This window comes from Fundulus heteroclitus, chromosome 9 (genome assembly GCF_011125445.2).
Source record: "Fundulus heteroclitus isolate FHET01 chromosome 9, MU-UCD_Fhet_4.1, whole genome shotgun sequence".
Classification (NCBI taxonomy): Eukaryota; Metazoa; Chordata; class Actinopteri; order Cyprinodontiformes; family Fundulidae; genus Fundulus; species Fundulus heteroclitus.
In genome coordinates this window covers 5,693,165-5,720,333 of record NC_046369.1, presented here as the reverse complement: position 1 = coordinate 5,720,333, position 27,169 = coordinate 5,693,165, and the positions used below count along the sequence as shown (strand labels likewise).

General features: G+C 41.2%; 1 protein-coding gene and 1 long non-coding RNA gene across 22 annotated transcripts in view; both read left to right on the top strand.

Annotated features, from left to right (window-relative positions):
- dock7 (dedicator of cytokinesis 7) overlaps positions 1 to 26,290 on the top strand; it is a 62,376-nt gene extending 36,086 nt beyond the window's left edge. For 5 of the 21 annotated variants that reach the window (XM_012877982.3, XM_012877995.3, XM_012877991.3 and 2 more), the window contains 27 exons: positions 1,512 to 1,607; positions 1,709 to 1,849; positions 1,986 to 2,099; positions 3,005 to 3,172; positions 3,298 to 3,437; positions 3,530 to 3,699; positions 4,699 to 4,877; positions 5,003 to 5,185; positions 7,266 to 7,425; positions 7,757 to 7,853; positions 9,378 to 9,395; positions 11,182 to 11,278; positions 11,453 to 11,587; positions 11,674 to 11,826; positions 13,637 to 13,795; positions 13,908 to 14,008; positions 14,216 to 14,408; positions 14,503 to 14,646; positions 15,499 to 15,630; positions 16,403 to 16,417; positions 20,278 to 20,403; positions 20,516 to 20,605; positions 20,704 to 20,940; positions 22,639 to 22,782; positions 22,872 to 22,978; positions 23,071 to 23,238; positions 25,587 to 26,290. In XM_012877982.3, the coding sequence (XP_012733436.2) occupies positions 1,512 to 1,607; positions 1,709 to 1,849; positions 1,986 to 2,099; positions 3,005 to 3,172; positions 3,298 to 3,437; positions 3,530 to 3,699; positions 4,699 to 4,877; positions 5,003 to 5,185; positions 7,266 to 7,425; positions 7,757 to 7,853; positions 9,378 to 9,395; positions 11,182 to 11,278; positions 11,453 to 11,587; positions 11,674 to 11,826; positions 13,637 to 13,795; positions 13,908 to 14,008; positions 14,216 to 14,408; positions 14,503 to 14,646; positions 15,499 to 15,630; positions 16,403 to 16,417; positions 20,278 to 20,403; positions 20,516 to 20,605; positions 20,704 to 20,940; positions 22,639 to 22,782; positions 22,872 to 22,978; positions 23,071 to 23,238; positions 25,587 to 25,629 (3,510 nt within the window). In that variant the 3' untranslated portion in view covers positions 25,630 to 26,290. Of the gene's footprint in view, positions 1 to 1,511; positions 1,608 to 1,708; positions 1,850 to 1,985; positions 2,100 to 3,004; positions 3,173 to 3,297; positions 3,438 to 3,529; positions 3,700 to 4,698; positions 4,878 to 5,002; positions 5,186 to 7,265; positions 7,426 to 7,756; positions 7,854 to 9,377; positions 9,396 to 11,181; positions 11,279 to 11,452; positions 11,588 to 11,673; positions 11,827 to 13,636; positions 13,796 to 13,907; positions 14,009 to 14,215; positions 14,409 to 14,502; positions 14,647 to 15,498; positions 15,631 to 16,402; positions 16,418 to 16,535; positions 16,802 to 20,268; positions 20,404 to 20,515; positions 20,606 to 20,703; positions 20,941 to 22,638; positions 22,783 to 22,871; positions 22,979 to 23,070; positions 23,239 to 23,330; positions 23,351 to 25,586 lie in introns of those variants that run through there. The other 16 variants (XM_012877996.3, XM_012877986.3, XM_012877993.3 and 13 more) reach the window with 8 other exon arrangements.
- Positions 17,623 to 19,471, top strand: LOC118564120. The gene is made up of 2 exons (XR_004931652.1): positions 17,623 to 18,124; positions 18,162 to 19,471. It is a non-coding gene; the product is annotated as an uncharacterized LOC118564120 (long non-coding RNA).
- Positions 26,291 to 27,169: the final 879 nt, after the last annotated feature.

Below are 27,169 nucleotides of genomic sequence, written 5' to 3'. Positions count from 1 at the left end.
TTTTTTTTCTGCTTATGCAGACATTAAATGCTAAACAGTTTTTTTTTTTGTCTTTGTCGTTAACAAAATTTAGGGAAGACTTGCCATTCAAAAGTTGGTGTGTTAGCCAGACTACACTGAATGCTAGGGTTGAATATACAGTAGGGGGATTTTATTTAAGGGAGTTTTTAAGCGATAGAATCTATGTTGATGGTTTTTGTTGGTATGAAATAAAACTTTTAAGGCCAGATAGCATTGTCAGCTTTCACTGCAAAATGCTGTAGAAAAGAGCAAGTTTAATGTGTAATTCAATCAATATTCTTTAATGTCTTTGTTTAAAATCTATTTTCCGAGTCTGCCAATGTTTATTCCATTATTCCTTTGCTCGGGTATTTTAAGTACAGATGGTACGTTTCTTAATGACTGAACAATCTGGTCCTGCCTCTATGTTGGTTAAAATCGAGATGAGAGGTTTTATTACTTTATTATATGTAACCAGTAAACTTTCAGTCACTCAGGTTTTATTTAACCTTTAATTTAATGCATATTTAAAGAGTCCTCTACCTTTATTGCACCTTTGGCAAAAGATGTTTAAAGAGCTTTAGAATAAATGTTTTTTTTAATTTTTTTTTGCTGTTTGGATAATGTGCGCTCCTGGGTCCTCTCCTCCTCAGCTTAACTCAGGTATTTTTATAGGATTTAGTTCTGGGGACTGATGAGGTTGATTTTTCTGAACCTTTTCAATTTTGATTTGGCCACGTATTTTTGGGCCATGATTCTACTGAATGTCCTGTTTTAATTTTTTTTTAGCAAAGCCCATCAGATTTTCTCACTTTCCCATCAGAGAGGTTTAAGTTGTTGTTCCAGAGTCAGTTCAGAGACGAGTCAGAATCATTACGTCCTCATAAATGTGTTAAAGGACTGAGTCAGAAATGGGGTTTATGGATTTAGCAGCTACTTAAACTCTGTAATGGGGGATTTCAGGGTCAGAAATCTTATTCTGGTGCTAATCCGTCATCTTATTATAGTTTAAATCTGGTGTTTTTAATTGCGTTCATGCTTGAAACTTGACCGATCAAAAAAACGAAAAACAAAAAAACAAAAACAACTTTGGAGTTTTAAACATGCCATTTTGATTCGCTGTTGTTGCCCTTGAGCCCGTCTCTAGCTTTCTTTCCTGTCCTGGCAGCAAACATGTACAGGTTTGGCATCATTTTTGGGGGCCTTGGCCACTTTGGCACAGTGGAAACAATATAACCGTTGCTAAAGAAACCCTGGCTGGATCTTTCTGGTCTTCTGAACTTTAAATGCCACATTTTTTTTTTAAGGCTTTTTCTACATCTTTTCCAGGGAGGGGCAATAGCTGTAGAGGGCTCTACAGGTATAGCTCAGCTGCAGATATATCCCAGTAAAGACATTTTTCACGCGCCTCATCTTTTATTCCCTCTGGCTCTGCTGCTTGTCGTTTCCTTCTCTGTCCATGTCTCTCCCTCTCCATCTCTCGACCTTTATGTTTCAAATTTGCTGCCCAGCTCTTTCACGAGGAGCTGGCCCTGCAGTGGGTGGTGAGCAGTGGAAGTGTTCGGGAGGGAGCTCTGCAACAGGCCTGGTTCTTCTTCGAGCTGATGGTAGGAGAGGACCTCTTCACGCTGGCTGATTTCTTCTAGTTAAGTTCTAGACAAACATCTTGGCGTTATATGTTTTATCTCATCAAAAACCTCCATCGCAGGTGAAGAGCATTATCCACCACCTTTACTTCACTGAGCGCTTGGAGTCGCCAAGGAAGAACCGATTTCCTGAGCGCTTTATGGACGACATTACAGCGCTGGTCAGCACCATCGCTGGAGACATTGTTTCTCGCTTCCAGAAGGTAAATAAAGACCAGGTAGTTTCTTCAGATGCATGCTAGGTGCTTGGGAGTGTTTATCGGATGTAGCTGGCCCTATATTTACACCCTCCAATGCATTAAAATTAGAATGTATTGTTTGTACTTGTCATGTTTTCAGGATCTGGAGTTGGTGGAGAGGATCAACACTAGCCTGGCCTTCTTTCTCAACGATTTGTTATCAGTTATGGACCGAGGCTTTGTCTTCACATTAATCAAGACGTATTGGAAACAGGTGCCTTTTCTTCTGTTCCTACCATCTATTTATCCTGAATTGTCCAATTTATCCCTTTATCTATTCATGCATTTGCCTGTCCCTCCATTGGGGCTGCAATGACAAGTCGACGCAATCGACAACGTCGACTATGAAAAAACGTCAATTGCAAAATTTCACATGTCGAACCGCTTTTCCAACCTAAACACGCCCTCTAACGAACCTGAAGCTGAAAATTGTCCACTATACCTTTAACAGTAAAGAAATATCTATATATCTAGATAGATATATTGGTAATACTGAAAATAAATGAAGTCAATTAAATTTAAAATTAATATTATATGGATGAATAAAATAAAGGATTGTGGCAACAAGAGGCAATAAAGATACATTCAAAAGTGTGTAGACGGAGTGAATGAAAATAGGTTTACAAGCAACTGAAAAAGTTATTGTGATCAGTCGACTAAAATAATAGTTAGATTAGTCGACTATTAAAATAATCATTAGTTGCAGCCTTAGCTTCCATCTTTCTATTTGTTTATCAGTTATTTTTTTTCTATCTATCCATCTTTCCTCCCTTTTGGTCTCCTGTTTTCACAGGTTTCAGATATTAAAGCCTGGCCACAGTAGAAATATTCAAATGCAAGTATAGTATAGTTCAGTGTTTTTACTTTTAAAATCGGCAAAGAAAATGTGAGAACTCTGGAAATTTACTTTCAGAATTGTATGCAAGTTACATTTCCGCATTTGATGACTGATTTCTGCAAAAAGATTTGTAAATAAAGAATGTCCTATTCTATCACAGCTCTAAAAGACGCATAAAGTACTAATTTGGGGATTTTTGACAGCCAGCCCAGTCGATCTGAAATGATAAGTTTGACTTTGCAGGAAGGTTTCTATCCCTGTTCTCTATTTTCTCCGTTTAGGTGTCGACAAAGCTTTACGCCTTGCAGAACCCAACTCTGGAGTCTTTGCGGCTTGATTTTCTCAGAATCGTGTGCAGCCACGAACACTACGTCACCCTGAATCTCCCCTGCAGCCTGCTGACCCCGCCCGCCTCGCCTTCGCCGTCTGTGTCCTCAGCAACCTCACAGGTCAGTCAGACACCGTCCCCCCCCGTCCCCCGTCCCCCAACGCATTTCTGAACCTCAGGCTGAGGTAGTCCCATTAAAAATGGCCACAGGCCCCATAAAGAGCGTTGCCTTTTTTCTTAAAACAGAGCTCTGGGTTTTCCACTCACGTCCAGGACCAGAAGATAGCCAACATGTTTGAGCTCTCCATCCCGTTCAGGGAGCAACACTATCTGGCGGGGCTCATGCTGTCCGAGCTGTCTGTAATACTGGACCCAGACAACGAAGGGTTCGTATGTTTGTGATCCAACGGGTTCTGTTTAGACGTTACATGGAAATGCTGCCTGTCCTTATGCTCTCTGTTTAACCGTGTGGCTGCAGAATGTTTGGTCTCCATAAGAAAGTGGTGAGCGTTGTTCACAACCTCCTGTCAAGCCACGACTCGGACCCTCGTTATGCCGACCCGGAGGTCAAGGCCCGGGTCGCCATGCTCTACCTGCCTCTGATTGGGATTGTTATGGAGTCGCTGCCGCAGCTCCATGACTTTACAGGTACAGTGGAGGAACTTACTGTATTTTGAGATTGAGTTAACGAATGACGTTACGAAATGCACAGCAGACAGAAATAAAACCAAAAAACGCAGCGTTGACATAATGACAGATTGTTCAGGTTTTTCTCGGCACAAAGTGATTTCCAATTTATCTTTAAGGTCTTTTTTTTTTAATCTTTTTAGGGATACAGGCTTTCTGATATTTTTTACTCCATCTTGAAATAAAGGATTTACTAAATTATTCAATTGTCCTCATGTGTCCATCAAAGTGTTTGTCCGTAACTTTTATCTGATTTTTGTCTCCTAAAAAAATCTTAAGTCTGTTAAGACTTTCTAACTCCTAGAAAGTCTTAACAGACTGAAAATGGTGGAAGTTTTTGGTTTTGCTGCATTGAATAAATAAGAAAAAAAACAGTAGATTTTCAGGGTTTTTAGAGACTGTCCCATTCTGATCTGTCTGATTTATTAATGCAATCCTAATTATAATGAATTAACAGCTTGACAAAACAAAAATTATTAACTATAATGTAACTTTTAGATATGGGGTATTCACTCATAGTCATACTTGTCGACCGTCTGTGCCGTAGACAGATTGATCACTACGGGCCGGTTAGCTGTGCTTTTTCATCAGATCTTGGAAATCTTGCCTTATTTCAGTCAACTTTTCCTCCAGTCAGGTTCGCCTGGTTGGGACCGATTGGACAAAGGGATGTGGACTGTAACATATGGACTTTAAATAGCAACATCACCCTGAACCCTTTAAGGTTATCAGTTGAGCTTCAAAGGATGGCGCCCCCTAACATCACGCTCCCAGCTAATCTCTAACCCTCGTTATTCCTTATCTCGTGTCTTTTGCTATTTTTAAACCGTGTACTTTTGTAACCCCCATGGTCTAAATCCAAATTGGATGCTTTTAGAAACATTTGCCACCTTCCACTGTCATAGATGCACCTTTTTTTTCCTCATTTGTAACTTTTTTTTTTTTTTCCTGTATTATTAGAGTCCCACAATCAGTGGGGTCGGCCCGGCGGACCCCAGGGCGCCGCTGCGGGTAGCGGTGGAGAAGAAGCAGAAGCAGAGGGTAACAGTATAATCAACCAGAATGTGGCCATGGCAATAGCCGGCACCTCCACTTCGTCTCCAATGTCGCGGCCCAGTAGCTTTTTGCTGAACTCGCAGGTAGTTTTCCGTTTGCCACACGACGCAACGAGTCCCGCGCCGGCGTCGGTTAAAGTGTCTCACCGCATCTTGTGTCCACTTCCTGTTGTTTCCTCCCTGGGTCCTGATCCGGGGACTCGCTCCAGACGGGCCGCCAGCACGGCAGCTTCTCGGCCGAGTCGAGCCGCAGCCTGCTGATCTGTCTGCTGTGGGTGTTGAAGAACGCCGACGAGCTGGTGCTGCAGAAGTGGTTCACAGACCTGTCCGTGTCTCAGCTCAACCGCCTGCTGGATCTCCTCTACCTCTGCGTCTCCTGCTTTGAGTACAAGGTAGAATCCCTGATGGGTTGTGGAGACATGGAGAAATTCACTCTCCCCTGTGGTAAAGATGTGTAAAAAAAAAAAAAGAAGAAAAAGCTTGAAATAAATGAATCTTTTATGCTGTAGTATCATGTTGCACATAGAGATCAGTGTACCATCTAGTTTAAATATATTTATTTTGTACGAAGGAGCAAAAAATCACTCTTGTTGGTACTCCTGCTGGCAGTTTTTTGTGCAACACCCCCCCCCCTTTTTTTTGCCAGGGGGACAGCATCTTATCTAAAATTTCACAAGGCTGAGCGCATACAGCGAGAGGGATCTTTGACCTCTTTGCACAATTTCTCTAGATTGTTCAGAGTCCTGGTTCCTCTGTCATCCTTGGGTCTCTCCAGCTCACCGACAAGCGTTCTGTACGATTTATGTCAGGGGGCCTGGAAGGAGGTGGAGGTTGAAGGTGAACCTTATGTCTTCAATCATTGCGCTGCTAAAGGCCTGAACGAGGACCAGCTTTCCAGTTTTCAGTTGTGTCCGGTAGATTTTCTTTTAAATATCCGGGTATGATGCCCCATGCATGCTGCCAAAGTTCCCTGGGCCCACACCCCCCACCACACCCAGCTGTAGGTGTTATGAGCTTTTCCACTTATTCATTGTTTCATGTTAGACCCAGCTGGTCTAGAGCTACAGTTGTACAGGAAAAAATTGAATTTTCATACTAAATATGAAGATTGCATTAACGATATTGGTTTTTATCAACCCTAATTTTCCAGATTTTTTTTCTTTACAAAAACAATGGTCCTCACCTTTCAGGAGGAGCTCTAGTGTCTAACTTGTAGAAAATCTTACTCCAATCCAGTGTTGTAGTCAAGTCACTATGCCTCGAGTCCGAGTCCAGGTTCGAGTCTCCAGTGTTCAAGTCCGAGTCAAGTCCAAGTCATTAAAAAAAAATCCGAGTCGAGTCCGAGTCAAGTCCACTACTCATCCGAGTCGAGTCACTATTGATCAAGTCGAGTCCAAGTTCCGCACTAAAGTAAGCATAGCCTACATGTTTTTAAACTAAAAAAAAATACACACTCCACCACATTGCACTAATAATTTAGATATTAAAATCATACACCAAATAATATTCTAATGACATATTAAAATTATAGCCTAATGATATAAAAAAAAAGTTAAGTCTTTTTCTCAATTTCCGAGTCAGAATGATCTGAATGTAGGAGTTCGAGTCCAAGTTTGAGTCATCAGTGCTCAAGTCCAAGTCAAGTCACGAGTCTCTATATTTAGCTAATGACTCGGACTCGAGTTCGAGTCTCGGACTCGAGTACTACAACACTGCTCCAATCTGACCAAAGCTCTCTGTTGCCCTTTTAGTCCCTCTAGCATTTATCAGATGCCACGTTTATGTTTGCGATGGAACGACATACCAGGCTTCTTCCTAGGATGCTTCCCTAACAACCAGTTAGCATTTAGGTGGCATCTAATGGTTATGGAGACCTGGTGGCCCCAAGACGCCGCTCTTTCCTGGTTGGTTCTCCAACTGTGAGCACGATGGAGCAGGATCTTCATCTAGTCTAGTGTCTGAAAGAGACGGGCTTTAGTGTCACGGCATATTTTACCCAAGGGATACAAACGCATGGATTACTATTATTAAGTTTTTAGAAACCCTGATCAATTTAAAGAGTAAACCATAAATTCAAAATGGGTTGGTTGACATTTTCTACTGTGAGTTTATGCTTCTGCAATAAAAGGTGAATTTATTTTAATGCTTTTCTGCTTTTTTGTTTTACGAGGGCTAATAAATGCAAATAAAGATTGAATGTAAAAGTTCCTTTCCGTGGATTTTCCTTACCCATTCCAAACATGGCTTTGACTTTGCCCTCTGTGGCGATAACGAAATAGCCGCAGACACTTCTATTCTATTTGGTGTTGCTTCGAAAACTCTTCCCCGCTTCACTGCAACTCTGCTGTTTGCTCTGCTCTGTGCGTACGTTTGCCACTAACATGCTTTGCTTGCTGGGTGCTTCTTCTGCGAGTAACTTCCCCACTGTGTGCTCTCTGTCCTTCCACTCACGGCGCTATCCGTGGAAACAAGGCCCATGTTGTGTTCACCATGCAGGGCAAGAAGGCGTTTGAGCGCATGAACAGCTTGACGTTCAAGAAGTCCAAAGACATGAAGGCCAAGCTGGAGGAGGCCATACTGGGCAGCATCGGCGCCAGGCAGGAGATGGTGCGCCGCAGCCGGGGACAGCTAGGTGGGGCTACACACGTTGCTGCACGCACATGTGGGTGGACCTGCTTCCACAACATGTAGACAGAAAGGAGAACTTCACAGCGCCAAGTCACAGCACACGTCCTCACGAGACACTTTACAAATAGAAGTACAAATTCCCAACATTGAAATTACTGTTTACCACAAATGGAGAGCGACGGACACCCCGGCTTACATTTTGCAAGCGCAGACACGTGTACCTTATCGTAACATCTTAGATAGCGGCACTGTCAAGAGAAGTCATGTTTTCCCCGGTAAACACAACCTTTTTCACCTGTACTGAATAAAGTAAACAATGTTTCTCCATCACTTAGAGCGGAGTCCATCTGGCAGTGCTTTTGGCAGTCAAGAAAACCTCAGATGGAGGAAGGACATGACCCACTGGAGACAAAACAGCGAGAGGATGGACAAGTATGTTCCTCTAGAAGTCACTTCTTGCCATTCTTGTTTCATTTTCCAGAAAAACTCTTAATTTAGTGCCAGAAGGTCTGAACTTGTTTACCGTCATGGTCAGTCTCAGGGTGTCTGAACTAAAATAATGTTAATATTTACCAAGGCTCTGGTCATTTATACATTCAGCCATATGATAACCAGAAGGTTTACTTTTTGACCATTACTGTTTATATTCTTTAATAAATATCAAGCATTTTTTTTTATTTGAGGATACGCAGACACAAATTAACAAAGTTAATCTCAACAAGTCTATTAAAAAAAGCATCAATAAACTGCTGATTGGGAAATGTGATGGAGGTATTTTAAAGTAAATCCAGAGTTTAGTTGGCAGTCCTAAGCTAATGGGTTTATTTAAACCGATTTTCTATCCTCCTCAGCCAACCCCAAGTCCACAGAGATATTTTCTCATGAGTCATGTTAGTTTATGTGTTTGGTTTCATGTTTATTTTTTATTAAAGTTTAACTTAAAATAACTTAATGTTATTTTTTATTTAGTTCCATTTAATTTAAAATTCTGTTACTTTTGAAAGCTCGATGAATGCGTTTACGCACTCTTTGGGAGGCTGAACGTGTTCTGATCTCCACTTTCTTTTGGCACCCATTTGGTAAAGTTGTGCAAAAATACGGTAAAAGAAATTGATCTTTTGCTCCCTTTGCACTAAAATCTTTATACAAGTACTGTTTAAACTGACTATCTTTTAACTGATGTATGACTCCCCGGTTTCATGGGGTACACATATGAAATGGCGAAGAGGTCCATTTCTCTTAGCCTTTATCAAAAGGAGAATGGGATGAGAAAATGCATTCAGTAAAGCTAATTGCTATAAAAAATATCTACACACTGATACTTTCCCATATCAAGTCAGAGCAATGCTTACATTTTATAAAAAACAGCCTCTATGCAAAAATGAAAACCATGAAGAAGAAGAAGTCTTTCAGTGTGAGGGTGTCTTTTACCTGGAGTACATCTAAACGTGTCATGAGGAATAAGGTCTGGCACAAAGCTTTAATGGTCACAGACCTCCATCAAGCAAAACCATGAAGGTCTGATAACAAAATATACATATTAGGCAGGTATGCATTAGGTTTTTGCACATTTCTCTCATTCTTCTACGTACCTGTTGCATAGATTTCTGAAGTGTGTTTGATTTTTTTTTATAGTAGTATAAAGCTAAAAGGGTTATTCAGAGAGGTTTTTAAATAAGATTGTTCTCTTGACACAAATTCTTCTATAAGCGGTAATTTCTGGTGATTAAAAAAAAAACATTCAATAGGATTAGAAGAAAATTGATTTAATTCAGGAATTCCTCTTTTTTATTTCAATTTATACCCACTGTCATTGCAAACAAATAAAATCCCTTTACTGCTTGGCGTTTATTTAATTTCACACTGTTTTAAAAATTCTCCATCCGCCTACGTTTTTTTTTTGTTTTTTTGTGTTAATTTGCATTTGCTCTCTCGTGTTGCTGTGTTTTCACGTAGGAGTCACAGATCAGTCAGGTATTGTATGGCCTGCATCTGTCGTGTGCTGCTTCGAGTTGCCCTCCGCTTTAGAGCCTCCTGTAAGGCGTGTTTGTCATGCATGTGGGAAGTGAGCCAGTCGAATTGGAAAACGAAATGTTTGTTTCAGTTACAAAACGACGGACTGGACTTTGAACCAGTCAGTAAATAATTTTCTTGATTTATTCGATCTTTCTGTCACACACAGAAGCCGTTAATGCAAGGGTGTTATCGAGGTTTGATCTCCATTTTTAGCATTTTAAGTCTCACATGGTCATGATGGCATAAACACAGCCCCCCCCCCTCCCATATCCTGACCTCCTGAATCCCTTACCCCTCCCTTTGTCCTGGTAACGTCATGCTTTGGGGTTGATGGTGGTTGCTGTGGGTGTGTTTGGCTATTTAACCAATATGCTTCTTGTTTTGGGAGTCCAGTAAAACGTGTCTCTGATTCCTGCTGCTAGAAAGTAGAGCGAAAAGCAAAAAAAAACAAAAAAAAAAAAGCATGCAATTTGATTTGTTATGGATTCTTCTAATTGTTTATACAATAATAAAGTAGGTTATAGTTTGATATATTTTAATGTGGATAATTTAGCCCCTGTAGATTTAAGATCTTCAGATAGTTTTCCACCTACAGGCTAAAACTGAGTTTGTTCACCACTAAAGTCAGTTCCAACACGAACTACACCTTGTTCAGTCTCTAAATTCTAGAGTTTTATCGCTGATCAGCGTTTCTGTCCTGGCCTTTTACGGCTTTTTTTCCCGAATTGCTTACTTTCATTAGTCTAACCCTCAACACTAACTGTGGTTTCATTTAGCTGAATATTTAATTTAGGTTCTCCTATTCATAAATATTCCCACGTTATTTTTCAGAAAGCAAAATTAATTTGAAATATTAACTGGAAAGTTTGCACCCAGTTTCAGTGCGTTACGGTGTTGGTGTCGGTCTGTATTAAAACTCTGATCTGTGCTGCTTGTTTGGCTACACTAAGCTGTGTGGCGGTGCAGGAGAAAAGTGTCAGAAAGCATTGAGATGAAGTACCAGCCTGCAGCAGGCGGCGGCGGGCCAGGGGTCCACAAACAAATCAACATAATCATGAGCTTTCAGTTTATGTTGTCAGCTTTAAAGCAAGGGAAGAGGCCTTCATACATACATAACAGCTATCCTAAAGGTTAACGTGACTTATGTTAGAAGACATTCATTCAACACTAGCACACTCTGGAAATGTGTTGGATTTATTTATTACTTATTTATATTTATATTTATTACTTATTGGATTATTATGTTACTTTCAGTGCAGCCCTGGATACTCTCAGAGTCATTTTTAATTCAAGACTCAGATTTAAGCAAAAGCGTTCCTGAATTGTCCTAAAAAGTCTGAAATTTAACTAAAGTTTTTTTTTTTTGTATTTTCACTGAAAATTGTGGGGGAATAAATTTTTAATTTCCAACTTGATTAGCAGTCCGCCTAGTCTGTTTTTATTTTCATTAGTATTATAATTTTCATTTTATTTTATAGCATAACCTAAATATAAATGTCTACAGCAGGAGTATAGGTATCTTGATTTTATTCTTTAAAAACAGACTGAGGAGTCTGTTAATTTGAGTCTGGAAAATAAGGAGATTTGACCATTAAAACCATTGTAGGACCCTGAAACTGTTTTAAATCATCTAGGGGGAAAAAAAAATCGCTGACTTGCATTAATCGGGGCCTCAACATTAGCGTTGTAATGTAGGAGTGCAGTGTGTGGTTTGCTTACTCCTGTCTATTTGTCATGATCCCAGGACACGAGCCGAGCTGGAACACGAAGCACTAATAGACGGGAACCTTGCGACAGAGGCCAACCTAATTATTCTTGATACTTTGGAGATCATTGTACTAGTAAGCAAGCAAACACGCAGTAGCAACAGATGTCCAGATTCCCGTTTGTTTTCCTTTTCTTTATTTTGTAAAGGTCCTTACACAAACTAAACATCTTAACCAACATGCTTATAATTTTTTTGTTACGCATCTGATTTTCTTCTAAAACGGTCTCCTCATCTTTTTTTCTTGTAGACGGCGTCAGTGACAGAAACGAAGGAGAGCATTCTGGGCGGGGTGCTGAAGGTGCTGCTTCACAGCATGGCCTGCAACCAGAGCGCCCTCTACCTTCAGCACTGTTTCGCCACACAAAGGGCCCTGGTCTCCAAGGTTGCATTTCTAGACTTTTTGGAACACTTTACGTTGTTTTTTTGTTTTTGTTTTTTTCATTTTGTGCTGATCTCTGCTTTGTAAAGTTCCCAGAGTTGCTATTTGAGGAGGAAACGGAACAGTGTGCTGATCTGTGCTTGCGACTCCTGAGAAGCTGCAGCAGTAGCATCGGTACCATCAGATCCCACGCCAGCGCATCCCTCTACCTCCTCATGAGGCAAAACTTTGAGATTGGTAACGTAAGTACGACTGAAATGCTTCCAACGCTAAATGCTGTGTATCAGATGGATCACAGCATTTATTATCCAGTGTTGTTGCAGTTAATGTTTATAAACTCGTACAAAGTATTTTAGATATCGGCGCTGCCGGTATGAAGATTTTCAGCAAAACTTTATGCTGTCATGTGTCTACATTAACCAGTTTGATTCAGTGGTCTAAAGGACTCAGGCTTGACCCAAATGTGGGTTGAATACATTTGGTGATTTAATTAGATTTTCTGGAACTCAAAAGAAATAAAAGCCGAGATGGCCTCAAAAAATTATCAACACAGATAAAAAGTAAATATTTGGCAGATAGGTCATTTTTTTCTGCATAACACATAAGGATAAGATGGACTTAGACAACCTTATTGTCATTTTGTATGTACAGAGTGCATATAGAACGAAATTTCGTTGCATACAGCTTACGACAGTGTAATGAGATTGCAGTTGGAATAAGATAACATATATAACAATATAAAGTGCAGCAGTGATCAGAATGTAACAATGCAGGAGAGAAACTGTGCAAGAACAGTGTGCAGGAATTGTTCAACCATTGTTTATGTGCAAAAATAATGGTGCAAAAAGGCATTTGTATGCAAAAGTATCGTGCAGTGCAAATAGTATGTGCAAAAATGCAACAAACATTGAGTTGTGTACTATTTAAATGGATAATAAAAGTTCGGCAATGTTGGTAGTGCCAGATAAAGATGCAAATGTGGTGCATAGTCCAGTTTAGAGTCCAACAGTCTGATGGCAGAGCCTGGTGGACCTGCAGCGGATGCTGCGAAGCCTCTTCCCAGAGGGAAGCAGAGGGAAACAGTCCATGATGGGGGTGTGAGGGGTCTCTGATGATGTTATGAGCTCGGGACACGCAGCGCTGGGATGAAATGTCCTTAATGGAGGGAAGACGAGCCCGGATGATCCCTTCTGCTGTCCTCACCACTCTCTTCACGTTCTTCCAGTTGGAGGCGCTGCAGCCTCCACACCACACAGAGAGATAGCTGGTCAGAATGCTCTCTATGGTGCTGCTGTAGAAGGTTGTGAGGATGGGCAGGGGCAGGCGGGCTCTCCTCATCCTCCGCAGGAAGTATAAGCCCTCTTGACCAGTGACGTGGTGTTCACAGACCAGCTGAGGTTGTCTGTGATGTGCACCCCGAGAAGTTTGGTGCTGCTGACCACCTCCACATCTGAACTGTTGATGAGCAGAGGAGCATGGCGAGGCCGGTTCTTCCTGAAGTCCACGTTGATCTCCTTCGTCTTCTCCACGTTCAGGATCAGGCTGTTGTCTCTCACTGGCCCATCAGCTGCTCCACCTCCTCTCTGTAGTCCCGGTCGTTGTCGTCTCTGATCAGGCCCACCACCGTTGTGTCGTCTGCAAACCTCACGATGTGATTGGTGGTGAACCTGGGGACGCAGTAGTGTGTTATCAGAGTGAACAGCGGGGGGCTCAGATGCTTCATTTATCATAAAAGGAACATAAACGAAATTTGGCAGCTCAGATGGAGGGTTAGCCTTAGTTGCTGCGTCTAAGCGTGGCACCACTAATGGCCGACCTGACCAGCATGCTTTTTAGTGGTAGGGGAAACCGCAGCGCCCGGAGGAAACCTACGCAGACACAGGCAGAACATGCAAACTCCACAGAGGAAAGGCCCCTGCTGGGACATGCTAGGCTTTTAGAATGAACCTTTCTTGCTGTGAGGCAAGAGTGCTAACCACTGCGCCACCGTGCATCTGTCACACGCTTCTTCATTTCCTCCCCCTTTTTTCTATTTGTGTTTGCAATTTGTAGAATTTTGCACGAGTGAAAATGCAAGTGACCATGTCTCTGTCCTCGCTGGTGGGAACGTCGCAGAATTTCAACGAGGAGTTTCTCCGTCGCTCGTTGAAAACCATCCTCACCTATGCAGAGGAAGACCTGGAACTCAGAGAGACAACTTTCCCCGATCAGGCACTAATCAAACTAATTTGTCACTCAGATGTGTATTACCTTTAATCATCGTTTTATTTGCTAGTGCAAATTAAATGAAGCTCAAGTTCATCTTTTTTTCCCCCCCTACCAGGTCCAAGACCTTGTGTTTAATCTGCACATGATCCTGTCTGACACAGTGAAAATGAAGGAACACCAAGAAGATCCTGAGATGTTGATAGATCTCATGTACAGGTACCGAACACACAAGTAACCAAGAAACCGTTTCTTCATTATATTTAAGTGTTTAAGTGTATGTTATGGACGGTTGTACTGGAACTGATTTTTCGATTGCAATGCAAATTGTAATTGACAATAAAATTTGATTGCTTTATTGATTGATTGATTGATATAGCATTTAAGCATATCTATTGTGTCCTTTCCCTTTGCTCTAACCTTTAGGATTGCCAAAGGATACCAGACTTCTCCAGACCTGCGTCTGACGTGGCTCCAGAACATGGCCGGAAAACACTCCGAGCGGAATAATCACGCCGAGGCCGCCCAGTGCCTGGTGCACAGCGCCGCCCTCGTGGCAGAGTACCTGAGCATGCTGGAGGACCGCAAATACCTCCCCGTAGGTTGCGTCACCTTCCAGGTAAGGACCCTTCTGGTAGCAATGAAATCCGGTTTGCAAATAAATGAATCCAACCATGTAGTTCTGTTTTGATGCATCACTCTATGATCTCCAGAACATTTCTTCAAACGTGCTGGAGGAATCTGCTGTGTCTGATGATGTGGTGTCACCAGATGAAGAGGGGATCTGCTCCGGAAAGTATTTTACTGAAATCGGTCTCGTGGGCCTCCTGGAGCAGGCGGCTGCCTCTTTCTCCATGGTGAGAGACACATTCTTATCTTCATGTGGCCCGGTCCAGGAGTTTACGGCACATTACTCTCTTTCTTTTTTCACATTAGACAGGAAAATGACAGCATTGGTTAGTTTTTATATCAATCCTATAATCGTCTCCTGAAATATGCTTTTATTCTGTTCAGTTCTATTTATATATGCAGATTCAATTCGGTACAAATCTCACACCACGGTACTGAAAAGTATTTGTGCTGAAAAGATATAGAGATAGAAACGAAGAACCCCGCTCTGGGCGTTCCCTTTCACTGCCCTGTACTTTCTATGGGACAGAGAAACCCATTGGTAACGACTGCAATAGCTCAGCCAGAATAAAGAGGTTAGAAACACAAAAGCACACAGCCAGGAGTACTTTCTATGGGACAGAATAAAAGTGATGAATGAATGTACATTGTTAACTGCAGTAATAACTCCGTTAATGGCCTTATCCAGGAAAGAGAAGTGCCAAAACACAGAAACTCTGGGCCAGGGGAACTTTCTATTGACAGAATAAAAACAATAGAGAGCATTGTTAGCAGCAGTATTAGCTCTGTTAATGGTCTTAGCCAGTAAAAAGAGAAATGGCAAAACACAGCGTTTCTGTGACCAGGGGTACTTTCTATGGACAGAAAAGCAATTAAATTGCTCTTAGTTAATAGCAGTAGTAAGTCTGACATGAAAGAGCCACCGTCGAAGAAATACTGTGCTGGGACTCCTTTCTATGGATAAAAAAACAATGTTAGCAGCTTTTAGTTTTAGCTTTCTACAGTAGAAACATGCTGCTTTTTTCCTAATTTGTTTCATTGAATAATTGTTCTTTTATTGACGTTGCCCCTCTCCACAGGCGGGCATGTATGAGGCAGTGAATGAAGTATACAAGGTACTGATCCCAATCCATGAAGCCAACAGGGACGCCAAGAAGCTGGCCACTATCCATGGTAAACTGCAGGAAGCCTTTAGCAAAATTGTGCATCAGGTAAATGCAGAACACTGGAAGATGACTTAACGCTGCTTAGAGTTTAAAATTGTCAGGATCAAATGTTCATTTAGAAAATAAAAATCAGAAAATTATGCAGTTTGGACGACCATCCACCGTTGTTTTAAGCTTTTTGAGTTGCTCATGTATAGGTTTTGCGAGAAGTCATTTTAAAAATCGACACAGAGTGAAAAAGCCCAAACATAACCCTCACCTTTTTCTGAAATGTGCACTTTTATCATCCCCGCCACCGGTCACATCGATAAAACCAATGGACACAAGACCCAAGGCTATTTTCTGCATTCATCACCATTTTGAACCAAGCAGTGAAACCGGCTTTTACACAGACACAATGTTGCACGATGTTATTTTTTTACCGTTTTATTTCCAGTATCTTTATTTTTTATTTATTTTTTTGATGTGTTAGGCTCCTGGCAAGCTTTCTATAATTTTTGTTGTTAAGAACTAAAGGAGGCATGAGAAGTCAGGGGCAGGTCCAACTTTGGCAAGTGGTTTGACTCGTATTAAGGATGCCAGATTCTAACGTGGGTTCTGCTTTGCTAAAACTTAGCGGTGACCAAAAAGGGATTATTAAGGATAGTTTCCTTTTGATTTTAATAATTTGGTTTTAGGTGTATTGCTCTTAAAATGGAGTAGCTTCCAGGCGGGTTGTTCTCTTGGTTATATCATCCTGTGCATGTGTGCACCAAGCTGTGTGTGGTGGTTGCCAATGTCCTGTCTTCACATGTCCTGTATTCTCTTTGTTACACAGAGTACTGGCTGGGAGGTAGGTGGTTACATAGTTCCTGCTTGGCCCTGCTCATGTTTCTTTTTCTTTTTTTTTTTTTTTTCTATTTTGTGTCTTTATTTATTCTCTCATCTTTTTTTTTTTTTTTATTCGCCAGCTGTGAGCGTTCTGTTGCTCTTTGCTTTATTTCATTCATTCGGCCCATTAACAGCCGCAGACATTTCCCGACCGTCTGCCCCGCCGGGGATGCTGCTGCGCACATTCACCACAGCCCTCGCCTGTCTTCATGTCTCTCCCCCCCCTCATCTTCTCGAGCCGCAGGAGCTCTTCGTTACGTCTCCGGGGCGTGACGGCGCTGAGGGGCTGTGCATGACAGCCACGAGATGACACTAATGACTAAAAAAAATAAAAATAAAAAATAAAGCTCGACACGAATGCATCGCCAGCACAAATCCGCGCCTAATCCGCCCCCGTCTTCTGTCTGTCTGCTGGTGTCGGTCAGCGCTCGCTCATCGACTGACACCGTCTGCTGCCACTCTTCATCCCACCTCATCTTCACCCACAGGGCTCGATTTCAGTACACTGTTGACACACGGAAGGGTCTTGGATCTTTCTTGCCGCACTCAGTTTAATGAGCCTTTTTCAAACGAAGGTGTTGCTAACTCTGGGTCGAAGCTGGAATCAGATTAAGGAAGCTGCCAGTTTTTTTTTTTTTTTTTTTTTCTCCTGAAAGGGTTCAACTAACAGTTATCTTTGAGTTACTTAATTTCTCCTATTGATTTTAATTTGTTATCATTTTTGGACGTTTTCCTTTTAATTCTATGAACTAAATCGACCCCTGATTTTGAATCATTATGATTTCCCATCCATCCTTTCATTGTGTTAACAGTATTAACCTCTGAGTGAGTTTTCATGGCTTGTTGCATGAGTCGGTTCAGGTTCTGGTTGCTTTTGGAGTTGCACGAAGGGTGCATGGTGTGTTTCAGGGCTAAGGTTCTCGATTTCTGCCTTTATTTTTTATTTTTTACTTTCGTCTTTGTCTGCCTTTGCATGTTCTGGAACCTTAAATCATTTTCTTCACATTACTGGAGATATTTTTGATCTTGTGTGCTATTTTGTCTTGTTTTTGTTGATTCTGTGGGGCAACCCCATCCTGATTAAAATTTGTTCTGTTTTCTCCTTTTTGATTTGCCCGGTTGCTGACCCTTCCCTCCCACTTTACTTAATTGTGTCTTGTGGTAAGTGCATTAGCTTTAAGGGTATTGAAAGTATTGCATTGGAATATTTCTTTTTCTATGTTTTGAAAACCTTTACATTTGGATATCCTGCAAAGGAAATGTTGCTGCTGTCATCTTAGAGTCCAACATTCACGTCCACACACCAGCACTCTCTTAAACACACACTGGTTCTCCTCGGGTTTTCTCTCACTTGTTGAGCTTCTTGCCTCTTATCTGTGCAGACCAGAATTTAAAGTATGTGAAGCTGATTGGTCATTTTCTCATCACTGATTATCCTCAGTGTAAAGAATAGGCTGCCTTTAAACTGCTGTTCAGGGTTTCTTGATGGTTTTTTTTTTGTGTGTGTTTCTCAGGATAGAATTTTCTAAATCTCATGTTTATCTAAAGATAACAGAAAAAATTTTCCCCTCCTGCTACTTTGATTCACAAAGTGTCCGCTTTGATACTGATCATATGAATAATAGCTGCTAATATCTGTTCTTATTTCAGTTTACTTATTCCTCTGTATGTTCTAGTCCTCTGTTTAATTATTAAAAAAAAAACAGTTGAACTGGACTTTCAGAGGCTTTTGTGCTTCTCCCAAATACTTACTGATGCTAATTTTCTGTAGATCTGTTTTTTTTAAGCTCTTACCTGCAAATGCTTATTTTAGCTGAATCTGATTTCTCTTTAAGAAATGTTTTTATATGTATTTATTTACATCACCAAAATCTAGCAATTTAACGATTTTAACAGTGGTACTTACGTGTTTGTGTGTGCAAGTGTTTCCTGTCCTATGCATTTAAAACCAGTAAAAGGTTTTACTCATTTAAAACGAAGGAAATCTTTTGGAGTGGGCAGTATGAATGATTAGCGATTTGTGTGGTTATCATTCCTAACTGTAAACGGTGGATTCCCTAGAAAATGCAGATCCTTTCACAAACAGAGAGATTTCCAAAATGCTGTCGACATTTCCCAGTCCAGTATGTTCCATATCCGTCAGGTTGAAAGCTCAAAGAATGAGACGGAGGAAGTTTGCTGTATTATCTTCAGCCTTCCTGTTATCTGCTAAAAGTCTTGGTCTCTCTAACTGGCCTAATGAAGCTCTAACTCTAACTCTGACTCGATATATTATAGAAAATACACTGCTTTTAAAAGTATATAGCCACGTGATATGCTTAAAAAAGACCAAAAACCATTTAATCATGATAAAATAAGGTTATATACACCAAGCGTACATCTTGATAATGTTTTGATAGTCCTTTTGTAGGCTAAATAGAACCCAGCACCGGGCACAATGAACACATATAAACAGACGTGGCGCCATCTACTGGCAGTATTGCAGAACTATCATAATGCTGGTTTGCTTAATTAATAAAACAGTATTAAATAATGCCGGACCGAGCCTGACCCTCTGTAATGCCTTGCAGTAAAGCAGAAGCTCGGCGCTGCATGCTGGACACCACGGCTCGTGTTGCCCATGTTACTTGGATCTAATTTGTTTATCAGTCTGATTCCTCAACACATTTCAAGATAGAGACAATTAATGTTTGATCTGTCAGTTCTCTCCTCTACCTTTTCACTTTTCCTACTTTTCAATGAGCTCGTACGTTTCAAAGGACATCTTTTTAATACATATCTTTTAAGGAACCTATCAGAGTATACAGTCAAACCCATACATTCATTGACACTGCTCCACAAATTGTATCGTTTGGGGCTAGTAATTTATTCTGCGAATAAGGCCGATAAACTTTCTATAAAACAGACTTTCACATAAATGACGCACCAATATACACACTACCACTTAAAAGTTTGGGGTCACTTAGAAATTACCTTATATTTTTAATAAAGTATTGTTTTCTTTAATAAAAAAAAATCAGAAATAGCCTAGACATTGTCAACGTGGTATTTTGTCTACACTGGAGCAGCACATTTACCAGATCCCAACCTTGACCGTGTAAGAAGTGCTCATCAAGCCATTTCCTCCTGTGGGAGGAGCTTCAGGGAGCATGGGGGGGCACTTCCTCAGATTACCTCAATAAACTGACAGAATGCCAAAGGTCTGCAGGGATGTAATTTCTCCAAATTGAGGATTCTTTACAAAAAAAAGTTTGAAGGACAAAATTATTATTTCGAGTACAGATCAGTACTTCTAACCTTGTCAGTGTTTTGACTATATTTTCTATTAACTTTGCAACTCATTTGAATATTAAAATGTGTGTTTTCTTGAAAAAAAATTTTTTTTTTGAGTACATTAAGAATATTCCAAAAAAGGTAAAAAACAAAAAAACTGGACTCGTTTTCCGTAGTTAGAAGACGTTTCGCTTCCTCTCCAGAATTGAGAAAGCTTCCTGGAGAGGAAGCGAAACGTCTTCTACTACGGAAAACAAGTCCAGTTGCTTTGTTTTTTACCTTTTTTGGAATGACCATGACCTGGATGACTGAGAATCTTCACCAGCACATTAAGAATAGACATTTTTCCCCGTTTATTGCCTTTTTTGGCATTCACAAGTCTGCGCTGGTGCACCAGCGACCACCACAGAAAACACAACGTTAGGGATTTCTCCATATCTAACGGCATTATGCTTTACGTTTGGATATAGAGGATCGATATATTGACATTTGTCTAATTCTGAAGAGATTCCTCTAACAGAGGTTTTGATCTGCTCATAGGACGGGAAGAGGATGTTTGGTACGTACTTCAGAGTCGGTTTTTATGGCTCAAAGCTCGGCGACTTGGACGAGCAGGAGTTTGTGTACAAAGAGCCGGCCATCACCAAGCTGGCTGAAATCTCTCACCGGCTCGAGGTAAGCATCTCCTCAACCCCTGTCATTTCTGAACTAAAAGATAACTACTGAACTGTTTGCACCGATCATTATGTGGCTCTAGACGTGTAAAGACTCTGCCCTCTTTTTCTAGAACTTCTATGGGGAGCGATTTGGAGAGGAACAGGTAGAGGTCATTAAGGACTCCAACCCCGTAGATAAGTGCAAACTTGACCCCAATAAGGTTGGTGCTAACCGAAGCCTTATTTTTATGTCGGACGTACTGGCATATGGGTCCGTTTAGACGCCTGAAGATCTTTTTATCTCTGGTATTTCCCGCAGGCCTTCGTCCAGATCACATACGTGGAGCCGTACTTCGACACTTACGAGATGAAAGACCGCATCACCTACTTCGATAAGAACTACAACCTGAGGCGTTTTGTGTACTGCACCCCGTTCACCCTGGATGGCCGGGCCCACGGGGACCTGCACGAGCAATTTAAACGCAAGACCATCCTCACCACCTCGCACGCCTTTCCTTACATCAAGACCAGGATCAACATCATCCACAAGGAGGAGGTAGGGGTTGGAAGGAAAAGACGCGCTGGATAAGGAGCCAGCTGACTGACAGCAGCATCCAAGATGGGTGCCGTACTTTTGTAAACCAAGACTAATCTTGTACGTTAATACACCCAAACAACTTTCAGTGTCGGTCAGACGTTTTCCGTGCGGCCATCTTGACCGTGAATATCCAGTAAGGTTTAGTCTTAATAATGGTGTTAGCAAAGTCCTTTTTCTAGGTTGTATTTATTATATACCGAGTTGTAGATATAGCAATGTCCCAGTCTTATATAATAATTCCAACCTGTCTAAAAACATGATTGTTTGGGTTAAATGTCCCTTAAAACGTTGCACCTCAGCTCTATCAACAAGCAATGAGCTCATTTGATTGGTTGAGTTCCTGCCGCTGACCAGGGTTTTAAGGCCAAGAAAGAAGCCCCTGCTCCAAAATCAACAAGTTTTAAGTTCTGGAGAAAGGATTTACTGTCAGACCAGACAAAGAGTGGACTATCTGACCACAATGAGAACATGTTTTGTTTTCAGGAGTTACTCCGAGGCTCTCTGAACAATTGTCAACCATGGTGGTGGCACCTACTAGCTTTAAATGGTCTGTCTGAAAGCTTAAGGTCACTTTACTGAGGAGAACATCTCCAAAAACCCACATTACACTCCTGGAAAGAGCCAGACCTCAACATTGTTAAACATGCGTTGATTGTGCTTAAAAGAGCAGGTCAGAGGTCAGCAACCTTTACAGTCTAAAGAGCCGTTTTTGGACGTCGTCCTGCAAAATAAAATATGCTTAGAGCAGCAAAGCATGCACAAACCGTTAAAACATAAAAAAAACCAAAAACCGGGTCATCAAGTTTCATTAATCCGTTCTATAACTTTTGTGATTTATGGTTAAATTATCCAGAAATTTTATTTTCCATTGTTTTACTCTAAAGGAGCAATAAGCACATTTCAATATTTTAGAAATAATTAAAAAATGATGTGATGAAGTAAAGGTGATATTTCAGATGGATTATGATATGATGTCACAACACAGCTCTCTGTGTTCTCCAGTCTCTTGTTTACATAGCCGGACCGTGTGAGTGTGTGTGTGTGTGTGTGTGTGTGTGTGTGTGTGTGTGTGTATACCTCCATGTGAACAGCCGCCACTCAGGGCTCAGCCCCTCCCTGCCCTTAAAATGCCACCATCAGATCCACGCAGCGTAGGAGCAACATGGCGGAGAGCACCCCCAGCAGATCAAAATGTTATCTTTCTAACAGCGTTATAAACTTATGAGTTACTTAGTTCTTCTCTAGACATGTTCCTCCAAAAGGTGACGCTGTTTTGCTGTGTTTTCGTCCTTTACAAATTCGCGCGTAGGAGGCAACGCCCGAGAAGGGAAAGGAGGGGCAGGGCGGTGAAATATCGCTTACTGCTCCTTTAAATATAAATAAATTCAAGGCTACACAACAACGTATGCGTTTATAATCTGACAAACGAGCCTCATCAGAACGGATATCCTAATTTATTGACGACTATTAGTTATTAGGCTTATGACAATAACGAAAGTAAGCCAAAAAAAGCTTCTGACGAGGAAAGTTGATGCAGGTGTGGCATGAAGCCACATCCTGGTAAACACTCACTGGCCTTTACAGATTAGAAAAATATGGTTTAGTATATTATATTATTGGGCGGATTCAAATCTCAACACTGTTTTCTTTTTCCAGATTATTTCCACGCCCATAGAGGTGGCAATAGAGGATATGCAGAAGAAGACGCAGGAGTTGGCCTTTGCCACCCATCAGGACCCTGCTGATGCCAAAATGCTGCAGATGGTCCTGCAGGGATCTGTGGGCACAACTGTGAACCAGGTTAGACATGAGAGAGAAATAAAAACAGACTTTTTTTAATCCCCCCCTTGATGCTCAACTAGAAGCTTTAAATTGGTTGACCTTTTTAGGGTCCTTTGGAGGTGGCTCAGGTGTTCCTGTCAGAAATCCCAAGTGACCCAAAGTTGTATCGCCACCACAACAAGCTCCGCCTGTGCTTTAAGGACTTCACAAAGAGGTGCGTTACGTTTCACAAGCAGAGTGATGGAAGCTGGGACTCAGCGTCACCCTGATCTGCTCAAACTCACGCAACATTCCTCCTGCCAAAAGGTGCGAAGACGCCCTCCGGAAGAACAAGAGCCTGATCGGCCCGGACCAGAAGGAGTACCAGAGGGAGCTGGAGAGGAACTACCACAGACTGAAGGAGGCGCTGCAGCCCCTCATCAACAGGAAGATCCCCCAGCTTTACAAACCTGTCCTGCAGGTCAACTCGCACAGGTGAGAGAAAACGCGCGCCGGCTGTCTGCGCTCGCCTCTCCGTTTTGGGTGTGACTTAAAACGAGTGTTTTGTTTCTGTAACAATCATGCAGCAAACGGACAGCTTGATAAGGTAGCTCTAAAACTGCATTTTGTGTTCTGTGTTGTCGTTCACAGATATGTGAGTTTATGCCGTTTTCTCAGAGAAGTAAAAAAAGAGTTTGCAGCACCGCGGTAACCTATAGCAACCTGAGCCTAAAATTAAGATAGGAATGGTGCACACAGGCAACGGCAAAACAGGAATGGTCCTTTTATTGTTTTGTATTTCGTTGGGGAAAATACTTGCTAGCACTGCTAACATGTCACCAGTTGATGTAAAATGGTTTTAAGATGCATGGTGCATGAAGTGCCTTGCCAAACTAGTCACATTCTGTCATGTAGGATTCACATGCTTTAATATATTTTACTGGGATGTATTTAAAATTCTAGACCAGGGGTCACCAACATGTTTCCCCATGTAGCCCCCGAGGACCACAGGTGGTGCCCACAAGCCTGTTCCAAAAAAATAGCACAAGCCTCCAGTGCTATATTATTCAGCTGCTCTTCCTTTTTAATCATAATTGTATTTACATAGATCTAAAAATGACAAAAGCATTTAAAACATATTTATATTGCGTAAAGTTAGGGTGAGCTTGAGCTCTTGTAGTTCAAAGGTCAGCACTGGTAGCGCTTCATATGACACGATGAAGTAGCTCTCAGTTTCAAAAAGGTTGGTGACCCCTGTTCTAGAACAACCTAAAGAAGTTGTAAAGTGGAAGTAGAATGTTTTTTTTTTCTTTTTTACAAATAAAAAATCTGAAAAGTTTAGCATAAATTTAACCTTTATTGAAATTCAGTGCAATCAATTGCCTTCAGAAGTGGCCTCATTGGTCCACCCATGTGTAGTTTAATATCAGCTGTTATGTGAAGGCCTCAGAGGACATTGGTGTTCACAGATCACTGTGGTAGATGGTAGAGTAGGGCACAAGATGCTGAAGCGTGCTACATACTCCATGAGAACAAAAAGCGTTTTTTCTCATAGCCGGGGTGGGAAGAACATGAAAAAAGTTTGAATTGGCTGTTTTTACATAGTACAGAAAACGTTCAGCTGCAGAAGTCAGCCCCACGTCACTGAAGAGCGGGCAGGCGGGGGTCGAGAGCAGAGCATGCCGAGAGCTGGTAGACACAAATAGCTCTAGAGCACACAGTGGCCATTTATGTAACGACTGTGAAAACTGCACAGGGCGAGTTGGAAAGGAAACCCGTTAGAGGCTGCAGAAGTATTGAGACTGGGATGGACGTTCACCTTTTGGCAGGAAAATGATCCTAAACATACAGCCAGAGCTACAGTGGGATGCTACAGATCAACGCATGTTCACATGTTAGAATGGCCTAGGCAAATTAATTCAGCTGAGAATCTGTGGCAAGACCTGAAAATGGCACCAAATGGTGAGGCTAAATAAAACTACGCTACACTCCTTATGGTTATAAAAGGGAATTTGATAACAATATTATTTAATTATTTCATCATCCACTTCACAGTTATGCAGCACATTGTGCTGGTCTATCGTATAAGATCCGACTAAAATACATTAGAGTTTGTGATTTTAAGTTGAACAATAATGTGGAAAAGTTCAAAGCTAGAGTTTTTCCAGAAGTTTTCCCAAGTCCCTTTTTGAATAAATGTGCAAACGAAAGGCCGTCTTGCCTGCTCTTCAGGAGGATCGTGTGAAAAAAATCTCCCAAATCCACTTATATTTCTTTCTACTGAGGCCTTCTTCTTCTTCTCATAAACTTGTAAGCAGTTTTCTTCTTGTGACTCTCAGCCACGTTCAAAGTAAACGGTGAGAGCAGCGGAGCTACTATGAACGGCTAACAATGAAGCTAGCCGCTAAGCTAACTGGATACATAAACACTAGAAGTGCGCATGCGCAGCCAGCAAACAGGAACTAACCAGGAACGAGAACAGAGCGCACAATGATTGGCTTGTGGGACAACCAATAGGTGAGGCGATTTACGCCAGAATGAAAGCAGGACCAAACCTTTAACCAATCACTGCCCTTCTGTACAAATGGCAGTGATTGGTTAAAGTTTTTATAGGCCTGCAACTCCCAGTGACACTTTTTTTTTTTTTAAACCTCCTTTTTCTGAATATAGAATTTGACTACTTCCAGCATGGATGGACCATTTCACATATTATAACATAAAGTGAAGCCTTAAAGTTCCGCATTCAGCTACTTGGCTCCAGGAGAACTGGTAATCCAGGAAAACAACAGAAATCGGTTTCTAAGTAATATTTATATTGTCGTCATTTTATTTCTGTTTTGCAGAGATTCCTTCAGCAGACTAAGTCTTCGCAAGCTCGACATTTGAAGACGAGGAGAACGCGCGCGGTCATCGACACAAAGAAATTGCAATATTAATTTATTTGAAAGTGTAAATAGGAGTGTGTGTTAAAAGTTGGTGTTTTTTTTTTTCTTGAAAAGCGCGTAAGAAAGAAAGGAAGGTTAAGAGATGCAGCTCGGTACGTCATTCCAGTGTCTTCATTTGTTTCCGGAAAAAACGGTTACAGTCAGCAAAGCGAACAAGGAGACCTGAAGGACCCTCCGCTACCTTAAAATCCCGTTGAAACACTTGATACCAACAGAACCTTCAAGCTGAAAAGCAGCAAATGCGAAGAGTGCTCTGAGCCCCAGATAAGTGCCAAACCCCTCCCCGTTTTTACAGCCAGAATTTTTACAAGTGTCCACAGCAAAAGGGTACCACTTTAAAAGTCGCCGTGTTTATTTAATTCTGTTCGACGTGTCAAGAAATACTGTATTCAATTTCATTTGTGCACTTTTTTTTATTATTATTATTATTATTATGGTGTAGCAACACGTTTACGACTTGAAAGTTTATGTATTGGAAGAAAAAAAAATTTGAAAATGGAAAAAGTTGTACCAGTATTTATCATGACGCTTTATTATTTTATGTTGAGGCAACACTATTTTAAAACTTAGGTACTTATAACATCCTTGTATAATTTTATGTAGTTTTGTTTTACTTTAAATATTTTACTAAATAAATATTTTAATGTTCAGTTGGTGTGTTTGTTTTTTAATGTCATATACAGACTCTACCAACATATCAGACCATATATATATATTATACACACGTAAAATCCAGCTTTTTCCACTACAAAGACTCCGGCTGTAATCCATCTCTTGAGTTTTCCAACACGTAAATGTGTTCTTATAATTCTTGCACTACCAGTTTTTCCATCCACTAAATTTTCCATTCATATGCTTGATAACAGCCAGCTTCTTTAGCAAGGAAACATTTTTTGGGTCACCTATCTTATATTTATAGTTTATTGGTTTTGTGTCATATTCAGAATTTATTAGAAACTGAATTGTTTTCATTAGGTCAACACCAGATTACCATGTAAAATGTTAAACCTGCACAGATCTTCCAGCCAGTGGGCCTGGAGTTCAAATCCTGGTCAGTTTTTTTTCTGCACGTTCTCCCTGTGCATGCGTGGGTTCTCTCCAGGTACTCCGGCTTCCTCCCAAAGTCCAAAAACATGAGTTGTTCTCTAAATTGCCCTAAGGTGTGAGCGCGTGCATGCATGGTCGGTTGCCCTGTGATGGACTGGAGACCTGTCTGGGTATTACCCGCCTATTGCCCACTGACTGCTGGGTAGGCAGCAGCCCCTCTGCACAGGTAAGTGGACATCGACAATGGATGGATGAAAATTCTGGGTACACAGCAAAGTAATTGACTATTTATTAATAATCATACTTTTTTCACTCTATGCCAAAAGAATTTAAGAAACTTTAAGCCTTTGTTTCACTTAGGCAAATGTGCAGCAAACCTTGGGTCTACAATGTACACGTCCCGCTGCTACAAAAACATTTTTTTTATTAAAATG